General features: G+C 49.3%; 11 protein-coding genes across 11 annotated transcripts; 5 read left to right on the forward strand and 6 right to left on the reverse strand.

Moving 5' to 3' along the window:
* Positions 1-225: 225 nt before the first annotated feature.
* On the forward strand, positions 226-825 carry LTR84_003778 (uncharacterized protein; the record flags this gene model as incomplete). The annotated part of the gene is made up of 2 exons (XM_064847362.1): positions 226-304; positions 365-825. The coding sequence occupies 2 exons, from the start codon at positions 226-228 to the stop codon at positions 823-825; spliced, it is 540 nt and encodes a 179-aa protein (XP_064705083.1).
* A 316-nt stretch (positions 826-1,141) lies between these two features.
* Positions 1,142-3,054, forward strand: LTR84_003779 (uncharacterized protein; the record flags this gene model as incomplete). The annotated part of the gene is made up of 2 exons (XM_064847363.1): positions 1,142-1,148; positions 1,190-3,054. 2 exons carry the CDS (start codon positions 1,142-1,144, stop codon positions 3,052-3,054), a joined length of 1,872 nt encoding a protein of 623 aa, XP_064705084.1.
* Positions 3,055-3,970: 916 nt separating this feature from the next.
* On the reverse strand, positions 3,971-5,671 carry LTR84_003780 (uncharacterized protein; the record flags this gene model as incomplete). The annotated part of the gene is made up of 1 exon (XM_064847364.1): positions 3,971-5,671. The coding sequence occupies one exon, from the start codon at positions 5,669-5,671 to the stop codon at positions 3,971-3,973; it is 1,701 nt and encodes a 566-aa protein (XP_064705085.1).
* Positions 5,672-6,496: 825 nt separating this feature from the next.
* Positions 6,497-7,435, reverse strand: LTR84_003781 (uncharacterized protein; the record flags this gene model as incomplete). Its single annotated transcript, XM_064847365.1, has 1 exon — positions 6,497-7,435. The coding sequence occupies one exon, from the start codon at positions 7,433-7,435 to the stop codon at positions 6,497-6,499; it is 939 nt and encodes a 312-aa protein (XP_064705086.1).
* A 1,658-nt stretch (positions 7,436-9,093) lies between these two features.
* Positions 9,094-9,978, reverse strand: LTR84_003782 (uncharacterized protein; the record flags this gene model as incomplete). Its single annotated transcript, XM_064847366.1, has 1 exon — positions 9,094-9,978. The coding sequence occupies one exon, from the start codon at positions 9,976-9,978 to the stop codon at positions 9,094-9,096; it is 885 nt and encodes a 294-aa protein (XP_064705087.1).
* A 724-nt stretch (positions 9,979-10,702) lies between these two features.
* On the reverse strand, positions 10,703-11,683 carry LTR84_003783 (uncharacterized protein; the record flags this gene model as incomplete). Its single annotated transcript, XM_064847367.1, has 1 exon — positions 10,703-11,683. The coding sequence occupies one exon, from the start codon at positions 11,681-11,683 to the stop codon at positions 10,703-10,705; it is 981 nt and encodes a 326-aa protein (XP_064705088.1).
* A 462-nt stretch (positions 11,684-12,145) lies between these two features.
* Positions 12,146-13,373, reverse strand: LTR84_003784 (uncharacterized protein; the record flags this gene model as incomplete). Its single annotated transcript, XM_064847368.1, has 4 exons — positions 12,146-12,426; positions 12,513-12,786; positions 12,867-13,211; positions 13,326-13,373. The coding sequence occupies 4 exons, from the start codon at positions 13,371-13,373 to the stop codon at positions 12,146-12,148; spliced, it is 948 nt and encodes a 315-aa protein (XP_064705089.1).
* A 453-nt stretch (positions 13,374-13,826) lies between these two features.
* On the reverse strand, positions 13,827-15,293 carry LTR84_003785 (uncharacterized protein; the record flags this gene model as incomplete). Its single annotated transcript, XM_064847369.1, has 6 exons — positions 13,827-14,089; positions 14,143-14,206; positions 14,268-14,420; positions 14,470-14,587; positions 14,644-14,792; positions 14,844-15,293. 6 exons carry the CDS (start codon positions 15,291-15,293, stop codon positions 13,827-13,829), a joined length of 1,197 nt encoding a protein of 398 aa, XP_064705090.1.
* A 971-nt stretch (positions 15,294-16,264) lies between these two features.
* LTR84_003786 (uncharacterized protein) lies at positions 16,265-18,176 on the forward strand (the record flags this gene model as incomplete). Its single annotated transcript, XM_064847370.1, has 5 exons — positions 16,265-16,446; positions 16,534-16,827; positions 16,884-17,059; positions 17,127-17,488; positions 17,544-18,176. 5 exons carry the CDS (start codon positions 16,265-16,267, stop codon positions 18,174-18,176), a joined length of 1,647 nt encoding a protein of 548 aa, XP_064705091.1.
* Positions 18,177-19,008: 832 nt separating this feature from the next.
* LTR84_003787 (uncharacterized protein) lies at positions 19,009-20,043 on the forward strand (the record flags this gene model as incomplete). The annotated part of the gene is made up of 1 exon (XM_064847371.1): positions 19,009-20,043. One exon carries the CDS (start codon positions 19,009-19,011, stop codon positions 20,041-20,043), a length of 1,035 nt encoding a protein of 344 aa, XP_064705092.1.
* Positions 20,044-20,445: 402 nt separating this feature from the next.
* Positions 20,446-21,294, forward strand: LTR84_003788 (uncharacterized protein; the record flags this gene model as incomplete). The annotated part of the gene is made up of 3 exons (XM_064847372.1): positions 20,446-20,814; positions 20,864-20,938; positions 20,998-21,294. The coding sequence occupies 3 exons, from the start codon at positions 20,446-20,448 to the stop codon at positions 21,292-21,294; spliced, it is 741 nt and encodes a 246-aa protein (XP_064705093.1).
* Positions 21,295-21,555: the final 261 nt, after the last annotated feature.

A 21,555-nucleotide genomic window follows, 5' to 3' on the forward strand; every position in this document is an offset into this window, starting at 1 on the left:
AAACTCGAGGCTGGACTTTCAAGGGCGAGGCTGACGCCAACATCGGAGTCGGATTATGTTTTGTCCGAAAGCTTGGCATGTTTGTCTTTCGCATCTGGATGCCAGCGAGATTCTGTGCTACTGACATGGTTTGAGATTCTCGGAATTCGAACATCCTCGATCTAACAACAGAATCGTCCTTGTCGGTCTTACTTATCAGGCACAGAGTAAGCCGTGGCAGAGACAATGACATCCAGTTTGAGCTCAAGACTAGCAACGAACCTTGGACAGACGGCGAAGAAGGTCTGCATTGTCAATCCGATTTGTACGCTGTCTCATCGCATCCTTTTTTCATCTATGTTCCTTGTTGCTAACTACTCGTCAGATACTACTACACGAGCGATCTCCGCCCCGACACTCACATCCGCCAGACAACAAGAGGCACTAGAGGAAGAAAAGAGAGCACTGAAAAGACAAGTTTCGCGCAAATGGTTTCCCGGTGATGTGTATGCCCCTCACGATTTGAGTGCTGCGGAAACCCGAAAATGGAGGAAAAGAGCACGACCAACATCAGATATCTTCGACCAGCTAAACATCAACCCGTTGAGTCTGTATAAGAATTTCACAGTCATGTCTGACTATATGACGGATATGGGTCGGGTAAAACACTCTAAATTGACGGGTCTAAGGCCTGTCAACCAGCGCAAGATCGCCAAAGCCATCCGACGGGCGATTGCTTTGGGACTCATGCCCAGCATACACAAACATCCGGAGGTGTTGAAAAGAACGCAGAGCGCGAATATAATAAATGGGTCGACGCGGATGCCCCAAAGTCGACGATATTAACATGTACAATACTTAGGTACTGGGCGAAGTTGTCTCTTGTATTATAGCCAACAACTAGAATTTGTCTGGAAGCAACGGATATTTGCTTCACGGCGGAATGTAAATCCGTTGAATCTTGCAGTTTCCAGTGTTGGTCGTACCTTCCCAGATTCTTATAGTGGCAGCCTTGCAGACGGGACAAGGCTGCACCAAATAATTCGTTTCGGTGCGGGCGGCTTCGTCTCACATGCAACTCATCACTCTCATCTTACCTCGCGTCCTCTCCCCTACCATCGGTTGACCACCACATGAATTGACCATGTCTATCACAGCTGGTATGTCTAGTGTGTTCCAGACCAGTTGTATCCCAGCTAACACATCTCAGACGGCGTTTATGCCGCTCTGCCTACCACTACTCGAGGCCAGCCTACCCCTCTATCAGCGGACTCAAAGGGCGAAAGAATAGCGTACGCCTCCAACAAGTCCATCTTCCTCCGTTCCATAGACAACCCAGCTGTTTCTACTCAATACACCCAACATAATGCTGCTACATCCGTTGCCCGGTTCTCTCCTTCTGGCTACTACGTTGCGTCTGGGGATGCTTCAGGCATCGTAAGAGTCTGGGATAGTTCTCCCAACGGCTCAGGAGTCACAAAGGGCGAATATGCCATTATTTCCGGTCGAATCAATGATATAGCTTGGGATGGTGACAGTCAGCGCATAATAGCTGTGGGCGACGGGAAACAACGCTACGGCCATTGCGTGACAGCGGACTCCGGCAACACTGTTGGCGAGATCAGCGGTCATTCGGCACAGGTCAATGCGGTCAGTATACGACAGCAGCGGCCCTTGAGAGCAGCTACGGCAGGTGATGACAAGAATCTGGTCTTTTATCATGGAGCGCCGTTCAAATTCAATGGCATCCCTGGACGAGGAAACCATACCAACTTCGTCTACGGTGTTGCCTTCTCTCCAGATGGAAATCATCTACTTAGTGTGGGAGGCGACAAGAAAGTCTTCCTCTACGACGGGAAGACTGGTGAAATCAAGACCGAAATCGTCGACTCTGGAGATGGCCATACTGGAAGTATCTTCGGGGTCTCATGGTCCAAAGATTCCAAGAGCTTCGTCACATCATCTGCTGACCGAACTGTCAAGACGTGGGATGTTGAGGCTGGCAAAGTTACCCATACATGGAAGTTTGGCGACACTGTAAATGTCTCTGATCAGCAGGTCGGTGTGGTTTGGCCTGCGGGTAGATCAGACGGTCTGATTATTTCTCTCTCCCTGAGTGGCGACCTGAATTACCTCAACACAAACTCTAGTCAGCCAACCAAGGTCATTTCAGGCCATCAGAAGAATATTACCGCTTTAGCCACGTCAGGAGAAGGTGCCGCTGCAACGCTGTGGACCGGAAGCGCCGAGGGCAGGATAGTATCTTGGAACGCCTCGAATGGCGCAGCAGAGGCCGTCGAAGGCGCAGGTCATAGCAACATCGTCTCAGGGGTAGCAGTGTCGACCTCTGAATCTCACCCGCAAGTTTATACAGTTGGCTGGGACGATACCCTCCGAACCGTGGATGCTGGCGCGAAGACTTTCACGGGCAAACCTACCTCACTCTCGTCACAACCTAAAGCAATCACAACAGTCGACGGCCTGGTAGTAGTTGCGCAGGTTGAAAGCGTGTTAGTCTACCGAGATGGCGAAGAAGATGGTGAACTACCCCTGAAATCAACGCCTACGTCTCTTGCCTCATCCGGCAGCACTGTGGCAATCGGCTCGCAAGACTCCAGCCTCCGCCTCTTCTCCGTCGTGCCAGGAAAAGCACCTAAACAAACCGCCGCCATTGACGCCGTCTCTGCCTCCCCACTAACAGCCATATCCTTCTCTCGCGACGGAACGCTCCTCGCTACTGGCACGGCAGCTGGCAAAATCTACGTCTACAAAGTAGGTGGTGGCGGACTTACAGGCCTCGTGACAGGGGCAGCATCTCTGGAGCTAGTTACGGACCGCTGGAGTGCACATACTGGCAAGATTACGGGCATTGCATGGAATCCAGAGGGCACGGGCGCGGTGTCGACGTCTTTGGATACGAATATCTTTGTCTGGAGTCTCAAGGAGCCCGGTAAGCGAGTCAAGGAGACAAATGCGCATAAGGAGGGTGTCAATGGTGTGGTTTGGGTGGGAGACACGGTGTACAGTACGGGGGCGGATGCAGCGGTGAAGCGCTGGAAGGTCAAGATTGCTTAAACTTGGATTGAGCTGGATCAACGTGGATTTGGCAGTGGGAATGGACATTGCGGGACGTACATGCGGTTATGACTGTCATACCGTGATACGGGTCGTGGGTGAGAAGTTGACCTGCAAAGGACGATAACAGGACGAGGAAGCGAGCATGAATAAAAGTAGAAACGATGGTCATGACAAAAGATATATGAGATACACATTATGAATGAGCCTGCTGTATACCACAGCGCTGAGGGTTGAGCCTGAGACCCCTCAAGGTTGTTCTGTGCAGAGAGTGCAGCGACCAACTGGAGTAGGGTAAATAGATCCGTTCCGCACGCTACTATTGAACTACGTATATTGTGGATCTATGGTATCTAGATATCGCAGACAACCTCCGGAAAAGGGAAGTTCTTTTCGAGATGTCGGGGGAATTTGCATTTATGTGAATGACCCTGATTAGATCCGGCAACAACATCGTCGTCTTTGGGTGTCGTGCTGCCACCGAATATAATTCGGTTCATAATCAGGGAGGGAACAGGAAAAAATCCTCGCAGGCATTGATGAGATAGAGTATAAGAGAATGGATACAGGGACAGGAATGCAGGGTCTTATTTCCATGGAGGCTTGTGGGAGAATATAGATGTATTTCTGTATCATTTAATACACGCTTGCTCATACGAACGATGGGGATATACGTCATGTGAATATCTGTAGGTCCTCGTGCTTGTATTGCTATCGTGGTCATTCTCGTCATGCGTAGTCTGGAGCCTCTTCCACGACAGGATCTGTTCTGCGCTGCGCAACCACGGGATGTATACTCAGGAGAAGAGCCAATGCTGCCATGATCATGTGCCATCGTTCCTTCGTCCTGTCTCGTTGACCGTCCCGACTGTATCTCAACTACTGCATCCCCACACCGCCTTTCTCAACCCCTCCGCTATTCCTTCGGCACATGGACATGCGTGTGATGGTGATGATGCGCGTTCTTTCCAGTACTGATGCTCCCCACCCCAGCCGCGGCGGCACCAGAACCGTTCATCAACGCGGCTTTCTTCCCAAACTTGCAGCACGCCTCGTGACGTCGCAGATTGTCCAGCCTCGGAAATCTTCGCTTACAGCCCAAACCATGGAACTTACACAGCATATGTTGATGCTTCGGTCTGTGGGTCGCCATGTGGCGCTTGAAGTTCGAGCCTTCACCGTTCAGGAACTGGCCGCAGATGTGGCAGTACATCTTGTTTCCGTTGTGCGAGGACGCGACGTGCTCGTCGCGCACTTGCTTGTACATGAACGATTTGGTGCAGCCGGGGAATGTGCATTTGAAGAGGCCTTCGCTGTTGTTGGTTGTGGTGATTGTTGGGTGTGATGTCGTGGTTGCTTGACCGTCGGGACCGATTATCGTTGTGGTGGTCGTGTTGATTGTCGAGGTGGCCAGTGGGGCCAAGTGTTTCTTCGAGATGTGTCCTGTCAAAGCAGCTTCCGAGGCGAAGCTTGCGCTGTCACAGGCTTGCCAATTGCATTTGGTGACGCCTTTGATCAGATGGATGGTCTTCAGGTGTTTCTTGAGGTCGGTCGTCGAAGCAAAGCTCGCACCGCAGACTGTACCACAGGGCATGATCCATTGGCATGCACGGGAGGTGGACGGGGCGGAAATGGCTGATATGAGAGCCTTGGTGTCGGTGAGTGGCCCTTCTGGGATGGAAGTCGGAGTCGGAGGCGTCGGAATTGGTGTCGAGTCGACGGATGCAGGGGCATATCCCGAGGATGTGTTGGTGGTAAAATTTGGTAAGAGCATTTGTTGATGTGCGGCTGCTGGGTGACAACCGTATTCGAGGCCGAATGGTGGTAGGGGATATTGTTGCGTCTGTGAACCAGGCACAAGGTTGCCGTTGCAGAATTGAGCATCCAGCAACCCAGTCCAGTAAGGAACAGCATCTCCCAGGCACTGATGATGCATGGGGACGTCTAGGGGTGGTGCCATTACTTCTGGTTGGGGGTCGAGCAGTGCTGGGGTTGAATAGTCCAACATATCCATCTCGTCGAGGGACGGATGGGGTAAGTTGAACCCATCGTCACCTAACAGTGGCACTGCGTAGGAAAGCCCAAGCGATTTGTCCCGTTCAAATTCATTCCAATCGATGCAGTCGAAGCAAGAAAAGTCACAGTCGGGACGGGTACAATTCTTATCGTGTTCTTGGTGACATTCTTCACAATCATCGAGGAAGTCTGTAACAGTAGCAGCGGTGATCTTCTGCTGGTTGAACATGTGATGCTCTTCTTCGCAGTCCTCACAGTCGTCGACACAGTCTTCACAATCCATGGCACTGGGAGAGTTATGACGAACCTCTTCACAACAATCGGGTGGACCGCCATCGTCGGCGCAGCAATCGAGGACCCCAGAAGAGTGAAATGGCGGACCTTCATCCTCGTCTTCGTCTGCTTTGCAACAGGCGAACTTGCGGGAATCCAGTGAAAATGCGGATGGACTTCTAGAGGAGTTGCCGCTCTTTACCGGTGTTCGCAACCCATGGGCACGAGTTGCTAGCCTCGATCTTGAAGGGAACACATCCCGAGGATTGACGAATGACTGATGATGAAAATCTTGGGTGGTGAGCCCTTGGGGGGATGATCTTCCCATACTGTTCAATTATATTGAATAGCAGGATGTCATGTATAAATCCTGTCTCATTGACTTGAGGTAATCAAACCGGCGGAAGACTTTTGTTCAACTCGGCAGAACGGCGGCCGGAACTTTTGGGTGACGAAGTGACAACTCTTGTGGCATCGGCTGCTCGCTTGGAATTGGAGCACAACCTGAACGTGGGGGAAAAGGAACTCGGAACTGTTGAACCACCAAACAAAAACGGGCAATTATTAGTGACAAGCCAAGACTTTATTTCTTGGCATTGAATGCCCACCAGTGAACCCGGAACCGGATCAACTATTTTGGTAGCATGTGCAACGGTAACAGCCTTCACATTCATCACATTTGCTACGGTCCATGAATGAAAGACACCTCCCTATGTAGGTGGTCTCACGCGAAAAATCTATCATCTCTCCTCTCTTTTTGATTAGCCACCAGCCGCTTTGCTCACCCGCCTTCTGCTTCCTACGCCATCACTGAGCGCTACCGGAGCTCTACCTGACCCGTTAGATTCTTCCTCTTCCTCTTTCATTCACAACGCCAACTTTCGTCAACTTTGGACGATGGGACCCGTTCAAGATGCTCGGGAATCCCAACTCAAAGGCCTACTAGTAGCTAGAACATGAGAGTATTATCGAAAAGAAATCCAGGATGAACTTGAATGTCATTTTAGCTCTACCATAACTCCCTCGATTCCCCCTCCTCCGCCTCTCAAATTCTATCATAACTCCCCAATCCCATGATAAGTACTACTGTAAGTAAAGAATCTATTGTCTCGTGCAAGCGATACGGTTAGCCTTCAAAACTAGCCTTCAAAACTCAGAGCACTCTGCTTGTATGACCCGCGATTGAACGCTTACTCCCGCTCGACCCGCCGCAAGAACCACTGGCCACTTCGTTGCAAGCGCATTGGAAGGCGGAAGCAAGCAGCCCACCCACTTCCGGGACTGCTTTCAGAGCCGCCTCAGTGACCCCGGCGAAGAGACCTCCACAATCTATCTCGTTTGTGTCCGAGCCTTCGACCTTGTAGGTGACCTTGAGATACGCCTGCATATCGCCTTTTTTGTCTCTAATCGTCACTCGGGCGAAGTTGGGCAGGTCAAATACCGTGGGTGGATTACCGGAGGTATCGGTGGTACCCAAGTTGTCCGGTCGAATGTTTATTTTTGGCATAGCTGCCATGAGGAGCGATTGTGTGTACTTGGCTTGGTCGAGATTGCCGAAGGATCCATCAGCGCTCGCAGTGATGGTGCCCTGCTTCCCTTCGACGTCGAATTTGACGGCGATGGTGTTGGTAGGGTCGCAGCCGCCGCTGGAGCAAGCTTTCGCAAAGAGCTGTGGAAGACTGACCGGGTTGTTGTCTTGTTCTGAGTGGATAATGGTGCCGAGATTGACGGTAACCTGGGATTCGGCGAATGGGTTGTCGAACAAGGCCTGGCTGAAGCAGACAAGGCTGGATCCACTAACACCAGTGCAGCCGACTGTGTTCGAGAAGACTGTCTTCGTGAACGACGTGCAAGTGTTGTCACTGAAAAGATTGCATTGAAAGCCAGGATCGCCAGAGTTCACTCTGACGGATCCAAACGGTGCCCCAGGTTGACAACCGCTGGAGTCTTTATCGTTGTTTCCATTTGATGAGACTTTGCCCAGCGACACCCCAATATCGCCGCCGCATCCGTCGTCGCTGAACAATTCAACCGTGATGTCCGCAGAGACCAACGCGCCGAGTGAAAGAAGCAATAACGCCCAGTGCTTCATGATTGCGCAGAGATGACTTATGAGAGATGTAGGTGATAATGACGCCGATCCTGGTTGATGTTGTCGTTCTTCCTGCACGTATATCGACTCAGTGGAGGCACTGCGAGAAGTAAATATTAAAGACGAGACAAGATCCGACAATGTTGGTTGGACTCGATCAAACTCGAAACTCGAGCTGCTCTATATAACTCAGCGATAGGAATTCAAGTTCGCCTTCGCCGCTCACCCATCTACATGTACTGCACTGCACAGCTTCATCACATCGAAAGAGACCCTATTCAGACTGGAGACTCGCCACATATCGCTCCGTCATTCCATCATTCAACGCGTTCGAACACGAACATATTCTTAATCGAGGTCTTTGAAACGTAATATAAAATAAAATAGAGCATAAGAACACCAGGCTGAAATCGGCTGAAAGCTATGCTTACATCGTGTACGGTGAGCTCGAATCTCCACGGGCTCGATTGAGGTGATCAGATGCAAAATTCTTGTCTTTACGGAATCAGATTGTTGTCTCTACGGAATACCTTAGTCACGACGAAAAATTACTTGTGCAGGAACCGCAACGCTGAGCCACATCACAAAGTGAAGATATTAGGCCAATGCTGGGTTATGGCGGACAGAGCAATTTCCCAAAGTGGAAAATGTTGTTGCGGCTGCTTGCTTATCCCTAGCTTTTTGCCTTTGGTGGAGGACGAGGTGAGTGAATCGTCGGCAAGCCACTGTTGCGGTCAATAAGAATAGAATGCTTCCTTTGGTGGTATTGATGGTCTTGTAGCTGTATTCCTACATTGTGAGAAGGGCGCAGTGCCAAAGATACACTTTTGAGGGTCATAATTTCTACATCCCTACATCCCCTCCACTTTCGGGGTGAGCGCCTAGGGTGAAGCGCTTGGGCGCAGAGCTGGTAACACCGACACCCCCTGGAATCTTATATTGTGCCTAGACTACAATTTGCTTAATCAGATTCCTTGCTGTGACGCACGATCAACCGACATCCTTGCTGGCTGCTTAGCCGATCGCTGGGGCCAGATTAGGCCGCCGACTGATCTAGTTAATCAGGAAGCGCTCAGTGATGCTCAGCTAAAGGCTTACCGCAGTTAACGCTCAGGTTAAAGCAGCCTGCTCTCACCCATGAACTAGAATCACACCGGAAATGGCTCTTAGGTTTTTTATTCTCGAGTAATATAGGAAGTCAGGTCTAGAATATCTGGTCGAGGATAGGGATGTGTATTACTACGATTATGGGACTGCTACCAAAAAGCCTGGGACAATTACGCCAACCCTGCTGAAAACAATAATGCCGAGGAGAAATAGATACACCACTCAACCCTCGAAACCAACGCAGTCGGATGACTGGCATCTCTACCTCGGTGAATTCATGAGACTCCAGGCATCACCATCCTCTTAAAAATATTCCAAAACACCAAACACTGCTCGGGGTATCATTGTGCGTCTTCCATCATGTAAATGCTGTAGTGGTTCGAATATCAGAGGAGTCATTGACGTAAGACAAAAGACCACGAGTGGTCATAAAGATTCATCCATAGTCATATAAATCCTCCGTATTGTTGCGTTGGGTAGATTGGTGGGCATGCCGCCTCTTGACCTTGCGAATATTATGCAGTCGTTTGTCATACAACAAGGTCTTGTGATCAAGACAAAGTATCGACACTGCTGGAAGGACCAAAACTCCTCATGCTTCCTCCAACAGGCTTTCTGCCAAAGCGTTCGCGTTTCCTCTGGCGACGTTTGGCAGCCAGCTGTGGGCTCCAGACCCCCGCAAAGAGATCTTCACATTCGTCCTCATCTTGTGAATCGAATTCTAATTCTTGGTCGGATTTTTGTGGAGTATCAGCTAGTTTCCTCAACTCTCGTGGGGAGAGCGGCAGAACCTCGTCGTAGGTCGAGGTACCGAAATTGTCATTGTCATTATTCTCCCAGGAAACTCCGACACGGACACGTTTGGTCTCGAGTATAAATTTGCCGACCTTGTACTTCTGACTCTCTTCACTTGCCTCGACGTATTTCCAGCCTAGTGTACTGTCACAGATCGCGCATGAGATGTCACTGACAATATGCTGCCCTGTGACTAGATTGCGAGGGATGTTCTTATTCTGGTATGTATTTGGCAAAGCAGCAGTATGAGATCGTATGTGAGATGGGTTTCCTTGCACGAGCAAGGCTCGGCCATGTCGACCGGTAAATCCCTTGCTGATGATCTGGGATGTCAGACACAAATCGGTTGAGCACTTGGCACAGTGAATGTGAGAAGTATGACCATGAAGGAATTTATCCTCGGGAGGTAGGATGATAGATGAGGACGAAGATGCAGGGATCGGATTCGGAGTCAGTGACCGAACAAATGGGTTCGAGGAAGAACTCGAGGTAGATGCCTGAGATATGATTGAGGTGACAGAGAAGTTACTGTCAGTACTGGATTGGCGTGACTTGCGGCGGAATGGGATAGACTGAGTCAGGTAGGTTGCGAAGATGGAAGGCCCACCGTTGGAATCGGATTGCTTGCGTAGGAAAGACATGTTGGATACTTGGTGTCAAGGGGCGCAGGTAGTGGTAGATTTGGGTGCGTTGGCAAATGGTCGGCTCATCACCGCATATTCATGTGTCGAGAGGATGATTCGGAAGTCCGGAATCAGACGATGCTGGTCTCAGACTCCTCAATGTCAAGGAAAAGGAATGATCCACCAAGGGATGTGGCGGAATGTGTGTATTTGGCTGCTGGTGAATGGTATGGTGGGAGGAGACGGTTTAATAAATCAATCGCTCGTGGTCCGGCCACCAGGTGAAACAGAAACGGAATGTCACAGGCAGGAATGGATTAGTAGTTTGAGGAGTGAGTTGTCACGAACTCACGATAGACTTTGAGAGGGCCAATAAGGCATACAGAGGGACGGAAAGATGGATATTTGATGATTGAATGATGATCACGCGGGAGTGGCCTTGCAAGTGATCATCATGAGCAATACAAGAAGACCAAGTGAGGGGAATTGGGCCGGTCACAAGTAAATCCGATCCAGTGAGGTGAGGGGTAAATGGATATTCCGTTATCGATAGCGAGATGGACCGCCAATTACCGAGTACGAGCTGACGAAAGTACCGGACATGATATCCGCATACGTATTCTCATCGTCAGTACAGGGAAATTGTCTAGATCATGTCTCTATATCCAAATATGATGGTGAGGAGTGTCCTTGTGCCTTGTGGTTATATCAAGATGTAGAATTCAATTGTACGGGTCCAAATCTATGCCACCCGATTCCCTCCTCTTCTTCCCATAACCAAGTCGACAACAAGATCTGCGACAAATACTCCGCTAAGTGATTGTATCTCCCTTGTCGATGCGCCGATGTGAGGTGTGATGATCACATTTGGATGCTTCAGCAAACTTCCATAAGCCTCCCTTGTCGGTGGCTCAATCTCCATGGCATCCAAGCCCGCCCCAACCAACTTGTTCGATTCCAGTGCTTCCAGCAATGCTTCTTCATCGACAATCCCACCCCTAGCACAATTCAAGAGAATTGCATCCTGTTTCATCTGTGTGAATTCATCCCGAGCAATGAGCCCTTTCGTAGAATCGGTCAATGGCACATGTAGTGACACAACATCTGCAACCTGTAGAAGATTGTTGAGCTGGTCCACCTGACGGAAGCGATGAGCACCCAGGATCTCAGACCATGAATCCCCCTGATAGTGAGGATCATAGCCCACCACCGTACCTTCCATCGCCCCAATCCACTTCTTGGCAAGCACGATGCCAATGTTGCCCATGCCTATCACCCCGAGGGTTTTGCCAAAGAGACTTCTGCCGAGAGTTTGACTGCGAACGACTGCCTTGCCTTCTCGAATCGAGCGATCAATTTCCGTGATCCTTCTGGCAAGGCACAGAGCTAATGATAAGGCGAGTTCTGCGACAGCCTCGGCGTTGAGTCCGGGCGTGTTGTATACTTCGATACCTGCTTGTTTTGCTGCCTCTAGATCGATATTGTCGACTCCCACGCCTTGCTTGACCACATACTTGAGTTGAGAAAACTTGCTCAATTCTACTGGCGAGATCGCGGTATCACTGCGCACCATGATCGCCTGGGCACGGTCATATATCTCTTGTCGATTCGACTTGGACACGACAAGTGAATCGATCTCATTATTGGCCTCCAATTTAGCTGTAGCATCGGGATGGTAAGGATCCAGTATGGCTACCAAGGGTTTAAGTGATGTGCCGGTCATAGTGGTGGTTTCGTTTGAGTAATCCAAAAAGAACAGAAGTCATTTCTACACATCTAAGACTGTCTCTCGAATATCTCTCAATGTGGGGGGATGATATTCAATGCCTCGGATATCTTCCGAGAATTCCCTCATGGAATCTCTCGCACTTCAGGCATTCTGTTTACTGGCATTCTGGGATGGATTGATATCGAATCCGTTATTTGAGTAGATCGACACAAGATCTCAGGACTTGTAGATTATTGATACATGTTCGTACTGGTTCTAGAAAAATGACCTCTACACAAACCTCCACCCATAGCCAAAGCGCACCTCACAACGGAGCTTCTTGAATCTTGCTTTACGTTCGAATGGCGACAGTGAACTGCAACATCTGACTTGAGGTCTAGTTTAGACTACAGATCCTGGCCTCCTCGTTCTACAACAGCGAGTTAAGGCCAATACACAAGTGCAATCCCGAATGGTTCACTGAAGAATCCACCTGATATCTCTCACAAATTCTTGCTCCCATGCAAGCGACACCGGCAACTCCGGACACGTCGCCCAGAAACCATGCGGCAGGCCGCTATGGATCTTGATGCGTGTATCGACGCCTTCGCTTCTGAGTATATGCTCGAGGAGGATCGCTTCATCTCGTCTCGGATCCCAACCACAGACGGAGAACAGTGCTTTCTTAGCCAGGTTCGCGTGTGACTCAAACAGCAATGGTGACAAACGTTTGTCTGACGGTGGTGCACCGTATTTGGCTGTTAGAATGATCATTAGGTCAATAATGCTGGGTACTCTGGGGTGTAAAAAGCCAAATGCTTCAATACTTTGGGGGCAGACGAACCGGCAAAATAGTCGATACTCTTCCTCGTCAACCCAGGGGCATCGTTGATCTCATCGACGCTCAGGATCCGATCTCGATACTCTTCCGGTCGTGCGTCCGGGTGGCAGAAACTGCCTGCCAGAAAGATCAAACCTGATAATGGTGGCGAAAGGGCTTTGTCCCGCGCAAGGTGCGAGATGCCTGCCGTGAAATTCGCGCCAGCTGAAGTGCCGCCTAAGACGAAGCCTTTCGTGAGGTTGATGCGTAGTTGGGCTTGTGAAGACTCGAGCGTAGCCTTAGGAAAAACAGTCAGCATATTTCGTCAACGAAATATCACTGGCACATGATGGCCAGGAGTCGTCGATGACTTTTTACCCATTTCACAACGTCATACGCATCACCGAATCCAATTGGAAATTTATGCTCGGGAGCCAGGCGATACTCGATACTCAGAACGAGGACATCAATCTCAGCCGCGATCTTGCGACAGGAACGGTCATCCGTCTCCAAGCTACCAGTAACATAGCCACCCCCGTGCATGTAGATGAACAATGGCAAGTCATTAGACTCTGGCTTTCGGTAGATTCGTATTCGGACAGGGTAGTCATCTCGAGCAGGGACATCAAACTCCTCGATATGTAGCCCTTCTTGCGGTTTGATGGGCAGTCGGTCCCTGTTCATGCCATGCACATGAGTCCCTAGCGGGAGGTTGTTGGGGAACTATGGGACCGTTAGTTGCATGGCTTCGTAGATATTCCCACCTGGCGCCGCTTCTGGAATGTTGAAAGCAAAACGCCGTGGAAGAAAGATGGCATTCTGAGCCTCGCAACTCACATCAACCCATTCAGGGTTCGGGACAGCATAATGTCGATACTCAGCCATGCTCTCGAATTAAGCTTGAGTGCTGGACGCAGTTCAAGCGAGGTTGATATTTTTGAGCCTGGGATCTCGCAGGCGGATTTCCAAGACAGTATCAAAGCCAGTCTTCAGGCATTGTGCCATATGGCTTGCGTAAGCATCGACCATTAACATCACATCTAAGTATGCGACAAGTTCAGAAGTGTACAGGCTATCAACCAGATAGCGTCTGCTCCGCGTTCATTGCTGCGGTATCGGCTGCAGGGTATTAAGGTTTCGTACTTTTAGCCTGTTCCATGTCTTGATTTGGGTAGGTAGTATTTGTTGGATATTTATAGTCCAAGCCACAACAAGAGGATCTTAAATCTACGGATCATTAACAATTCCCATTGGAGTTGGATCACGCCTGAGAGTAGCTCAGGTGGTCACTCCTGTACCATAAAAATTAACATGCCCTTCATCGCAACTACTCAGCTTTTACGCAAATGTTCCCGCTGGCACCTGGCAAACAGCAAGCCCGCCATATTGGATGACGCCGGATGCGAGAAACAGATTGTTGTATGGGTCCACTGCTGCAGTCGTCATAAAGCTCATGACAGATCCGTCGTCAAAGTATATCAGCTCAGGCGCATAGTCTTTGGCGTGATTCAATCGAAGTGAGGCAGCGGGAACCAAGAAGTCTTTGCCCAGAGATAGCACATTGTCGAGATAGGTTGGTAAGTCCTCAAGTGTTGGGAATACTATTTATCATTAGTAAATGTCCACGAATCTCCTTGCTGGTTATCCGACTTACTCGCAACTATTGGGTCGCCAGAGATAGGGTCGATGTTGATATTGTCAGCGGCGGCTCCGAGGTCCTGAATCGATGTTAGTCACATGTCTGAACGATGGGCAGAAAGCTCATATGTCTCCACTCACCATTTGACTCAACTGCGTCAAGCTCTTGTCGTGGTGGATGTCAAAAATAGTCACAGTTCCGTTCCTGGCATCTCCCACGAAGAGTCGATTTTTCCACAAAGCTATGCCGTTTGCTCCGGGGAAAGTACCTGTCACTTGCTTACAAGTGACGTGCTGGAATGTGATGTTAGCGCCCATCGCGGAAGCAGGGTAAAGACAGTACCTCGGCGCTCGCATCGCAGAACTGGACATGCGTTGACCAAGTAAACGGACCATATGCTTCTTCAGCCACTCGGAGCGGGCCAAGTGCGAAATAATGATCGTTCGTGACATAAAACTCCCTAGAAGGAAGGTGAGCAAACCCCTGAAGAATAAAGGTGATAAATTTTCATGCTACCTCGATCCTGTGGCAACGACGCCATTTGCTGTCTTGATGTTCGGATGCCTCACTTTACTCTCCAACTCAACTACATCTGAGCCCAGTTCGTGCGAAAAGATCAGTATGGAATCTCCTTCTCGAGCGTGATTGACCGCGAAGATATGGACCTGCAGAATTTGAGCCTAGTTGTGCATCGCAAGTCTAGATATGTCACTTACCTTCGAGGGATCCCCAGGTGTCGAGAAGATATCAATTCCGTGCGTAATGAAATCACCTTCTAGACCGTGGAGTTGCAACTCCGTAGGTTTGCCAGATATCAGATCATACTTGAAAAGAGTTTCACGGAATGATGCCTCCGATCGCTTAGTTGAATCGCGCATTCCCGCACAGGGATACCAATTCCTTCGTTCCAAGGGATCGCCACAGGCAAGGAACGCCGTATTTGAGGCATAATGGATCTTCACATCCTCGCAAGCATTCATCTCTTTAATAACCTGACAGTTTCCATTGTTGAGAGGCTCGCTATTTTCCCACTTGACGAGCCGGGACTTATCGATGTTCGCCTGTCCAATTAGTTTCCAGAGGAACTCGGACTGAGTGTAGATAATGACGGCGAGGGCGACGGTGATCAGCGGCAGGGTAACCTTCGAGCCCCTGGTGTTAGGCATGTCAATGGTGTATGCCTCTCAAAGCCAGTTCACTCGCACAGAAAATCTAGACTTCTGAGAGTTCGATTGATGTCAGCAGAAGGTAAGGTAGTCGTCCCTCTAGTGGTGAGATTTTGGAGAGGCTCGCGGATCGGATAGATTGCCGATGCGGAGGATAAAAGTGGCGAGAGGATGTGGCTACAGCACCAAAAATCTCGGGACCTCCATAACCATTGTTGGCTGGTGCCATCTAAGGACTGATGCCATAAAAGACGTGAAGATCAACGTCAATCCACAGGACAAGGCTGCGGAGAGGCTTTCACGCTTCTTTCCAGAGCATTCACTTTCCAAGCCGCGGTCTCGAATTTGAGGAAGCACGATCGTCCATTGAACCAGCCTAGAGCCGAAATCATACTTGACTAATGAAGCTGCGGACATTATGATTAGCTAACTAGATACCGAGGACTGATACCACTATAGAAGGCGTCTTTGATATACTTCGTACTACTATTCTTGACGCGCCCAGGGGCATTCCCGAAAGCGTGGAGCGTCCAGCCGTGGAGCGAACAGAGTTGGATGCAAGAAAATAACGCACAGCACTACGGTACAATCAATGTCAGGCAACAGGCATGCACATAGTGAGAAACCTCTGCCCATCTCGTAGGAGATAGAAATCCGCTGCCTTGCAACCTGACCGAGCACTGAAGCCATTGAACCCATGTTGACACGTTGTTGGAGTAATCCCCCAGGATTTCCCAATATGACTGTGGGGCTGTTCCTCAGTGGGCATTACCACAGGCACAGATTTGGGGTAAAGCCATGAACCCCCAGACGATATCGACAAATACGAATGAGGGGCTCTTGTCACACCACAAATTGTTCCAATCAGGTGAGTTGTGGCTTTTCGAAGTATATTATCTGAGAATGGGCGAGGAGGTTCGGGCAAGGGTTCAAGCATAGTACAGTGTGGTAACCCCTCGACGAGGTCGATAATGTCGACGATTGATTTCACCGACCCTTCGTTGTCCCATCCCTCTCTTGGCACTTTTATTGCACATGATGCTGATGGCGCATATCAATTTCTGGGTGTACAATATGCTACTCTGGAGCATAGGCTTGCCGAGTCTCAGTTAAGGACGAGTTATAAGAGTCCAGTGGATGCAAGAAATCATGGGTACGAATCTCGAGTCCACTGTGTCATTTGAATCCGATGACAGGCCCTTAATGAACGAGTACACCAGCTGATAATAGTTTGGACCAGACCCGCGTCCTACTCTCCAACAGACGGGTTCGAAAATGAAATGACATTCATTCAACAGGCATTACCAAAACCGAAAATCAAGCACTCAGACGTTGACTGCCTGAATCTTAATATTACGGTGCCCAAATTGGCGTCTGGGATAGGGGGATTGTCTAAACAGAAGTTGCCGGTGTTCATTTGGACACATGGTGGTGGATTTGTCGTTGGTGCGAACTCATGGCCGCAGTACGATCATGCAAAGTTGGTGAAACTTGCTGCAAAGAATGGCGTGCCCATTATTGGTGTTGGTATCAAGTACGTCTCCGAGCCAATTAGAGTGGTTCAAGCGATATGGCTGATTACAGCAAAAGCTTTCGTTTGGGACTTTCTGGCCTCCTGACATCCAAAGAACTGAGAGACCGAGGTTATAAATCCAACAACACCCTTCGTGACCAAAGAAATGCTTTCCGATGGGTGAAGCGGTATATCTCTGGTTTTGGCGGTGATCCTGACAACATCACAGTCATTGGAGAAAGCACTGGAGCTGGTGAGTCCATCAGCGTTGTCGATATTCTTTTGCCTGTGCCAGACTCTGATATTTCTCTGTGTTGTAGTCGCAACGACCCTTCACCTCTACTCCCCTGAGAAGCTCTTCAACCGTGCCATCGCAACAGGTGGCTCATTCTTGCTCGTGGGGCCATTTTCTCCTGAAATTTATGAGGGTGTGTATCAGCGTGTGCTTTCGGTGCTCGGTCTGGATGCACTCGGCCCGGATAAGAGAGTCAAGCAGTTGCTTTCACTTCCACTGGACGAGATAATCGCGAAGCTACCTCCCGATATTCCGTTCATGCCGGTAATTGATGGTGACATTGTACCAATACGACCTTCATACGCTGCAATTGCAAGTCGAGAGGATCTTACCCTTCCTGGGAAAAAGTGGCTGGATGGATTCATGATCGGGGATAGCCAATTCGATGTACAGGCAGCCCTATCCATGAACAAGTTCTCCAATGCTAATCAAGATATTTTAGGCATCAACACTGGGTGCCATAATGGGTCACCTGAAAAATGATTCACGGAAGCGGTTCTCAGCGTCATTGAGGACATCACTGGGAAGCATACCAGAAGCTGCTGAGTCCGTTCTTGAAACATATGGCTTCACATCTCCTGCTCTTGGTAGCCAAGCTGAAGACGATGAAGCTGCTTTCAGAAATTATCTGCACTTTGTGAATGATGTTGGCTACTATGCAGCCACTGTATCATTTGCTCGCGGTTGGCCGGAGCCCAAGTTGTTTACCTTTGCATTCAACGAACCAAACCCATGGGAAGGATTGTACATGGGTGAAGCGACACACGTGCTGGACGTGGTTTTCTTGTTCCAGAATTATAATGACAAGCTCCCGTCAGGCCAACAAAAGGCTGCAGAAAGTTTTGGCCTCGACCTTGCCCGATTTATTGCTGGACAAGAGCCATGGATAGCGTATTCACAATCAAGGAGAAATGCAAAGGTATTCGGACCTTCGAAATCAGAAGCCTTCAGTCAGATGATCAGCGATAATGAGTCAGAGGAGAGTGGACGTAGGGTGAAGATCTTGGATATCGGTAAAGCTGCTGGGTTTGATGCCCTCGCTGAGGCTATTGTGCGATTCCAGCTAGGGTTGTAATGATAGGTGTCGCCCTTGTGCAACTCCAGATTTCAATCACCAGATAACACTCCTTGCTAAAGCTCTGGTATGATACCGCAGGCATGAGAAGCCTCGAGAGCTTCCAATGTTCTGCGTGACGGTAAGTTATACTCCGGAATACGGTGTAGAGCCAACGAGACTTGAAGTTACCTAGGTAGTCAAAGTTGGGGGAAGAGTCGTCTTCGGGTCTTAATCAACTAACTAGAACACAGAACCTTGGAAGGAGCTGAAACCTAAGCTGTCGATCATTCAATGAGGAAAGCATAACTACTCCGTGCCCCGCAGTTAACTGACCCCCTAAGTATCCGTAGTTAACTATCTACCTAAGCGTAATACGAACACTCTGGGGCCTGATTTCGTTTAACCAACAGCTAGCCTAACCTTAGACGGCTCTTGCCTATTCCTAGCTTAACGCCCAACGCCCTGCTGCCTATCACAGACACTCGCACCCAAAAGTAACCTCACATCATCTCCCGTGCCCTGTCAACTCAGCCTCACACCGACAGCGAGAACGAGTCATATTTTAAGACAGCCTTACAGGTCCAGCTTAGGAGCACTTCGGCTGACACTTTCCAGAAAGCTTCCTTCGCATCCTTGACCGCAAATTTAACTGGCCCTGGCTGACAGTACGTAAGATGACTGTTTAGACAAGCCACCACGCGTCATTCTATACTCGAGCCACTACCTCGTACTCCGTACCTCGACATCACCAATTTTTCCTTAAAAACAAGCTCGTCAGGTCAAACCTTGTTCACCTACTTCATTGCTCCCAATTTCACGAGCACGACTTGCTCAGGTAGACTGCTTCGAAATGGGAAGGTTCCAGGTCATTGTTCTTCTCGCCATTTTGAGCACCGCTTTTGCCAAGCTGGTTGTTGATGTGGCCCCCGAAACATCACAACCATACGTTCTCCCGAACCTGAAGGGCGCTGCTGTTGATTTTGGCGGACTGATACTACGAACACTCGTTGCAAACTCAACCTCCTCTGGCAGTTTCTCACTTCTGGGCGTTCATTCAGGTCCAAGTGGACTCAACCTAATTCATTCGCATAAGGAAGTTGAGGCCTTTTACACTCTCAAAGGCAGTGTTCAGGTGTTTCACAATGCTGATCAAGGCCGTCAAATGTCTGCAAACGACTTCGTGTTTCTTGCACCTGGCAACAATCATACATACCGACCCAACGACTTGGACTTTCAGCTGACCCTTGCAATGGCACCGGGTGGCATCGATGATTTCTTCGCGGCCACGGGAATTCCTTACACGTCTTCTGCGCCTTTCAACCCAGACGATCATTCTCAGCTTAATGTCACAAAGGTGCTTGGTTTAATGCCCAAGTATAACATTGTTCCGGCTCCAACCAACAAAATCAACCTGGACTGGATCAATGGTACCACTGAGGATGGTTTGGACACCTGGCACTCAGCCAATCAATCGTTGCCGTCTGATCCATCGGAGGCATATTTCATTTCAAGCAATCGGGGCCCCAAATACCTTGTGCGAGATAGTGGGACAGTAGTTGCACAGCTCGCATCTGCACAACAGACACAAGAGAAATTGACGGTTGCAACCATCACGCTGAGAAATAATGGGGAATCGACTGATGTCCATGTCTTTGACATGGACCAAGCATTCCAAATCACTGAAGGCCAATTGACGCTCGAGATCGAAGATGAGGTTGTACAACTTATTTTTGGCGACTTAGCATTTATTCCCAGGGGAACATGCTTCAGATATTGGTCCGAAGTGGGCTTTACCAAGTTCATAAACTGGTCTGCCGGCTTCGGTCTTGCAGATAGTCTGATCGAAGATGCAGAACCTTGGCAACATGCTGTATGGCCTGCTTGAGTTGTCTCGTCTTAGGTAGCATGCATCACTAGGAAACCGCTGAAATATGCATGATGTCACGAAGCTTACTGGAGTAATGATGGGACTGTCTTGTAACGGTGTTGATCCATCAATAAAGACAATAAAGTGAAATTCAGCAATAACGGAGAAACAGTGACTCTTAGACCCATATTCCATTTGACGGACCTGTACACTCGAAGTCGTTGAGAGTCACCCCCTGTAGTTACTGCTTGTCGATCCGGTCACAAAGGCTTGAAGTCTCCGCACGGTGAGTCACAGTAACAGCTTCCAAGATCAATCTTGCCGAGTTCCGACCTGGCTACTTAAACACTTTTCGTTCACACATACTGAGACGTTATTTCTGAATTTAGTTGACACCAACACAAATACTTTCCACATTTGATGGGCTCAACCTCCGAACTTCGACTTGCGATACTCGTGAACCACCCGCCTCACACAACTTTTTGGCCCGAGGTCAAACAAGCCTTTGTGGATGCCTTCGCCATCGTCGCTCCACATGCTAGAATCGACTTCTACGATCCCATCATAAAGAGAGAGTATCCAGACCCACTGAAATATGACTTGATCATATTGAGCGGTGGCAAAGGGAATTCCTTGTCCGCTGAACCATGGATCTTACGACAAATTAATTTTGTCAAGGACATGGTAGAGAGGTACCCCAGAAAGAAAATCCTCGGTATATGCTTCGGCCACCAGGTCATCGCTCAAGCTTTGGGTGGTAAAGCAAGGGACATACCCTCTGGTCCCATCGTGAGACTATTCCGTAGCCCCAGCAATTCGTCCGCTAACATTGCCTGAGGCTGGTCTTGTCAAAATCAACCTGACCGAAGCAGGACTCAAGTTCTTCCCTGGTTGTGCAACAAAGGGCCATTACGTGAGTTTTGTTGAATGCGACCTTCATTGAGGGCAGAACAACCTAATGGTCATTACTAGGCCGCTTCTCAGTTCCATGTGCGAGAGGTTAACGAGGCGCCTCCCGGCTTCACTCCGCTTGCTGAGAATAACGAGGCATTGTTGTCTCACTCAAACACGGTCATTTCCTTCCAAGCACATCCGGAAATTGACGGCATCTTCTCCAGGAAGATTCTTGATGATGACGACCCGACGTATATCGAGCACTTGACTTCGGCGGAAGTCGATGACTTGAAGAATCATTGTGCTGATGCACAGGACGGAACGGACATGCTTGCGCGTGTTATCGCTTGGGTTGAAGAGGGGCCTGAACTGTAACCTGGAGGACGAGATCGCTTAAGTGGCTTGTTGCGATTGGCTCGAATAATGACCTTGTCACCGGACCTGGCTCAGCCCTCTTTTTACGACTTTCGTTGGTCACCATCCAGTTGCGAAACTAGCACTTACATCCAGATATTACTTCGTAGGTGCAAACGGGATCTTCTGGAGATGAAGATGGCAGAATCTGAGCACGATCCCAATATTATCCCCTACATAATAGAAATTCTCTTAATAGTGCACCATCGGATGATTATGATG

Source organism: Exophiala bonariae, assembly GCF_035927105.1.
Source record: "Exophiala bonariae strain CCFEE 5792 chromosome Unknown scaffold_17, whole genome shotgun sequence".
Classification (NCBI taxonomy): Eukaryota; Fungi; Ascomycota; class Eurotiomycetes; order Chaetothyriales; family Herpotrichiellaceae; genus Exophiala; species Exophiala bonariae.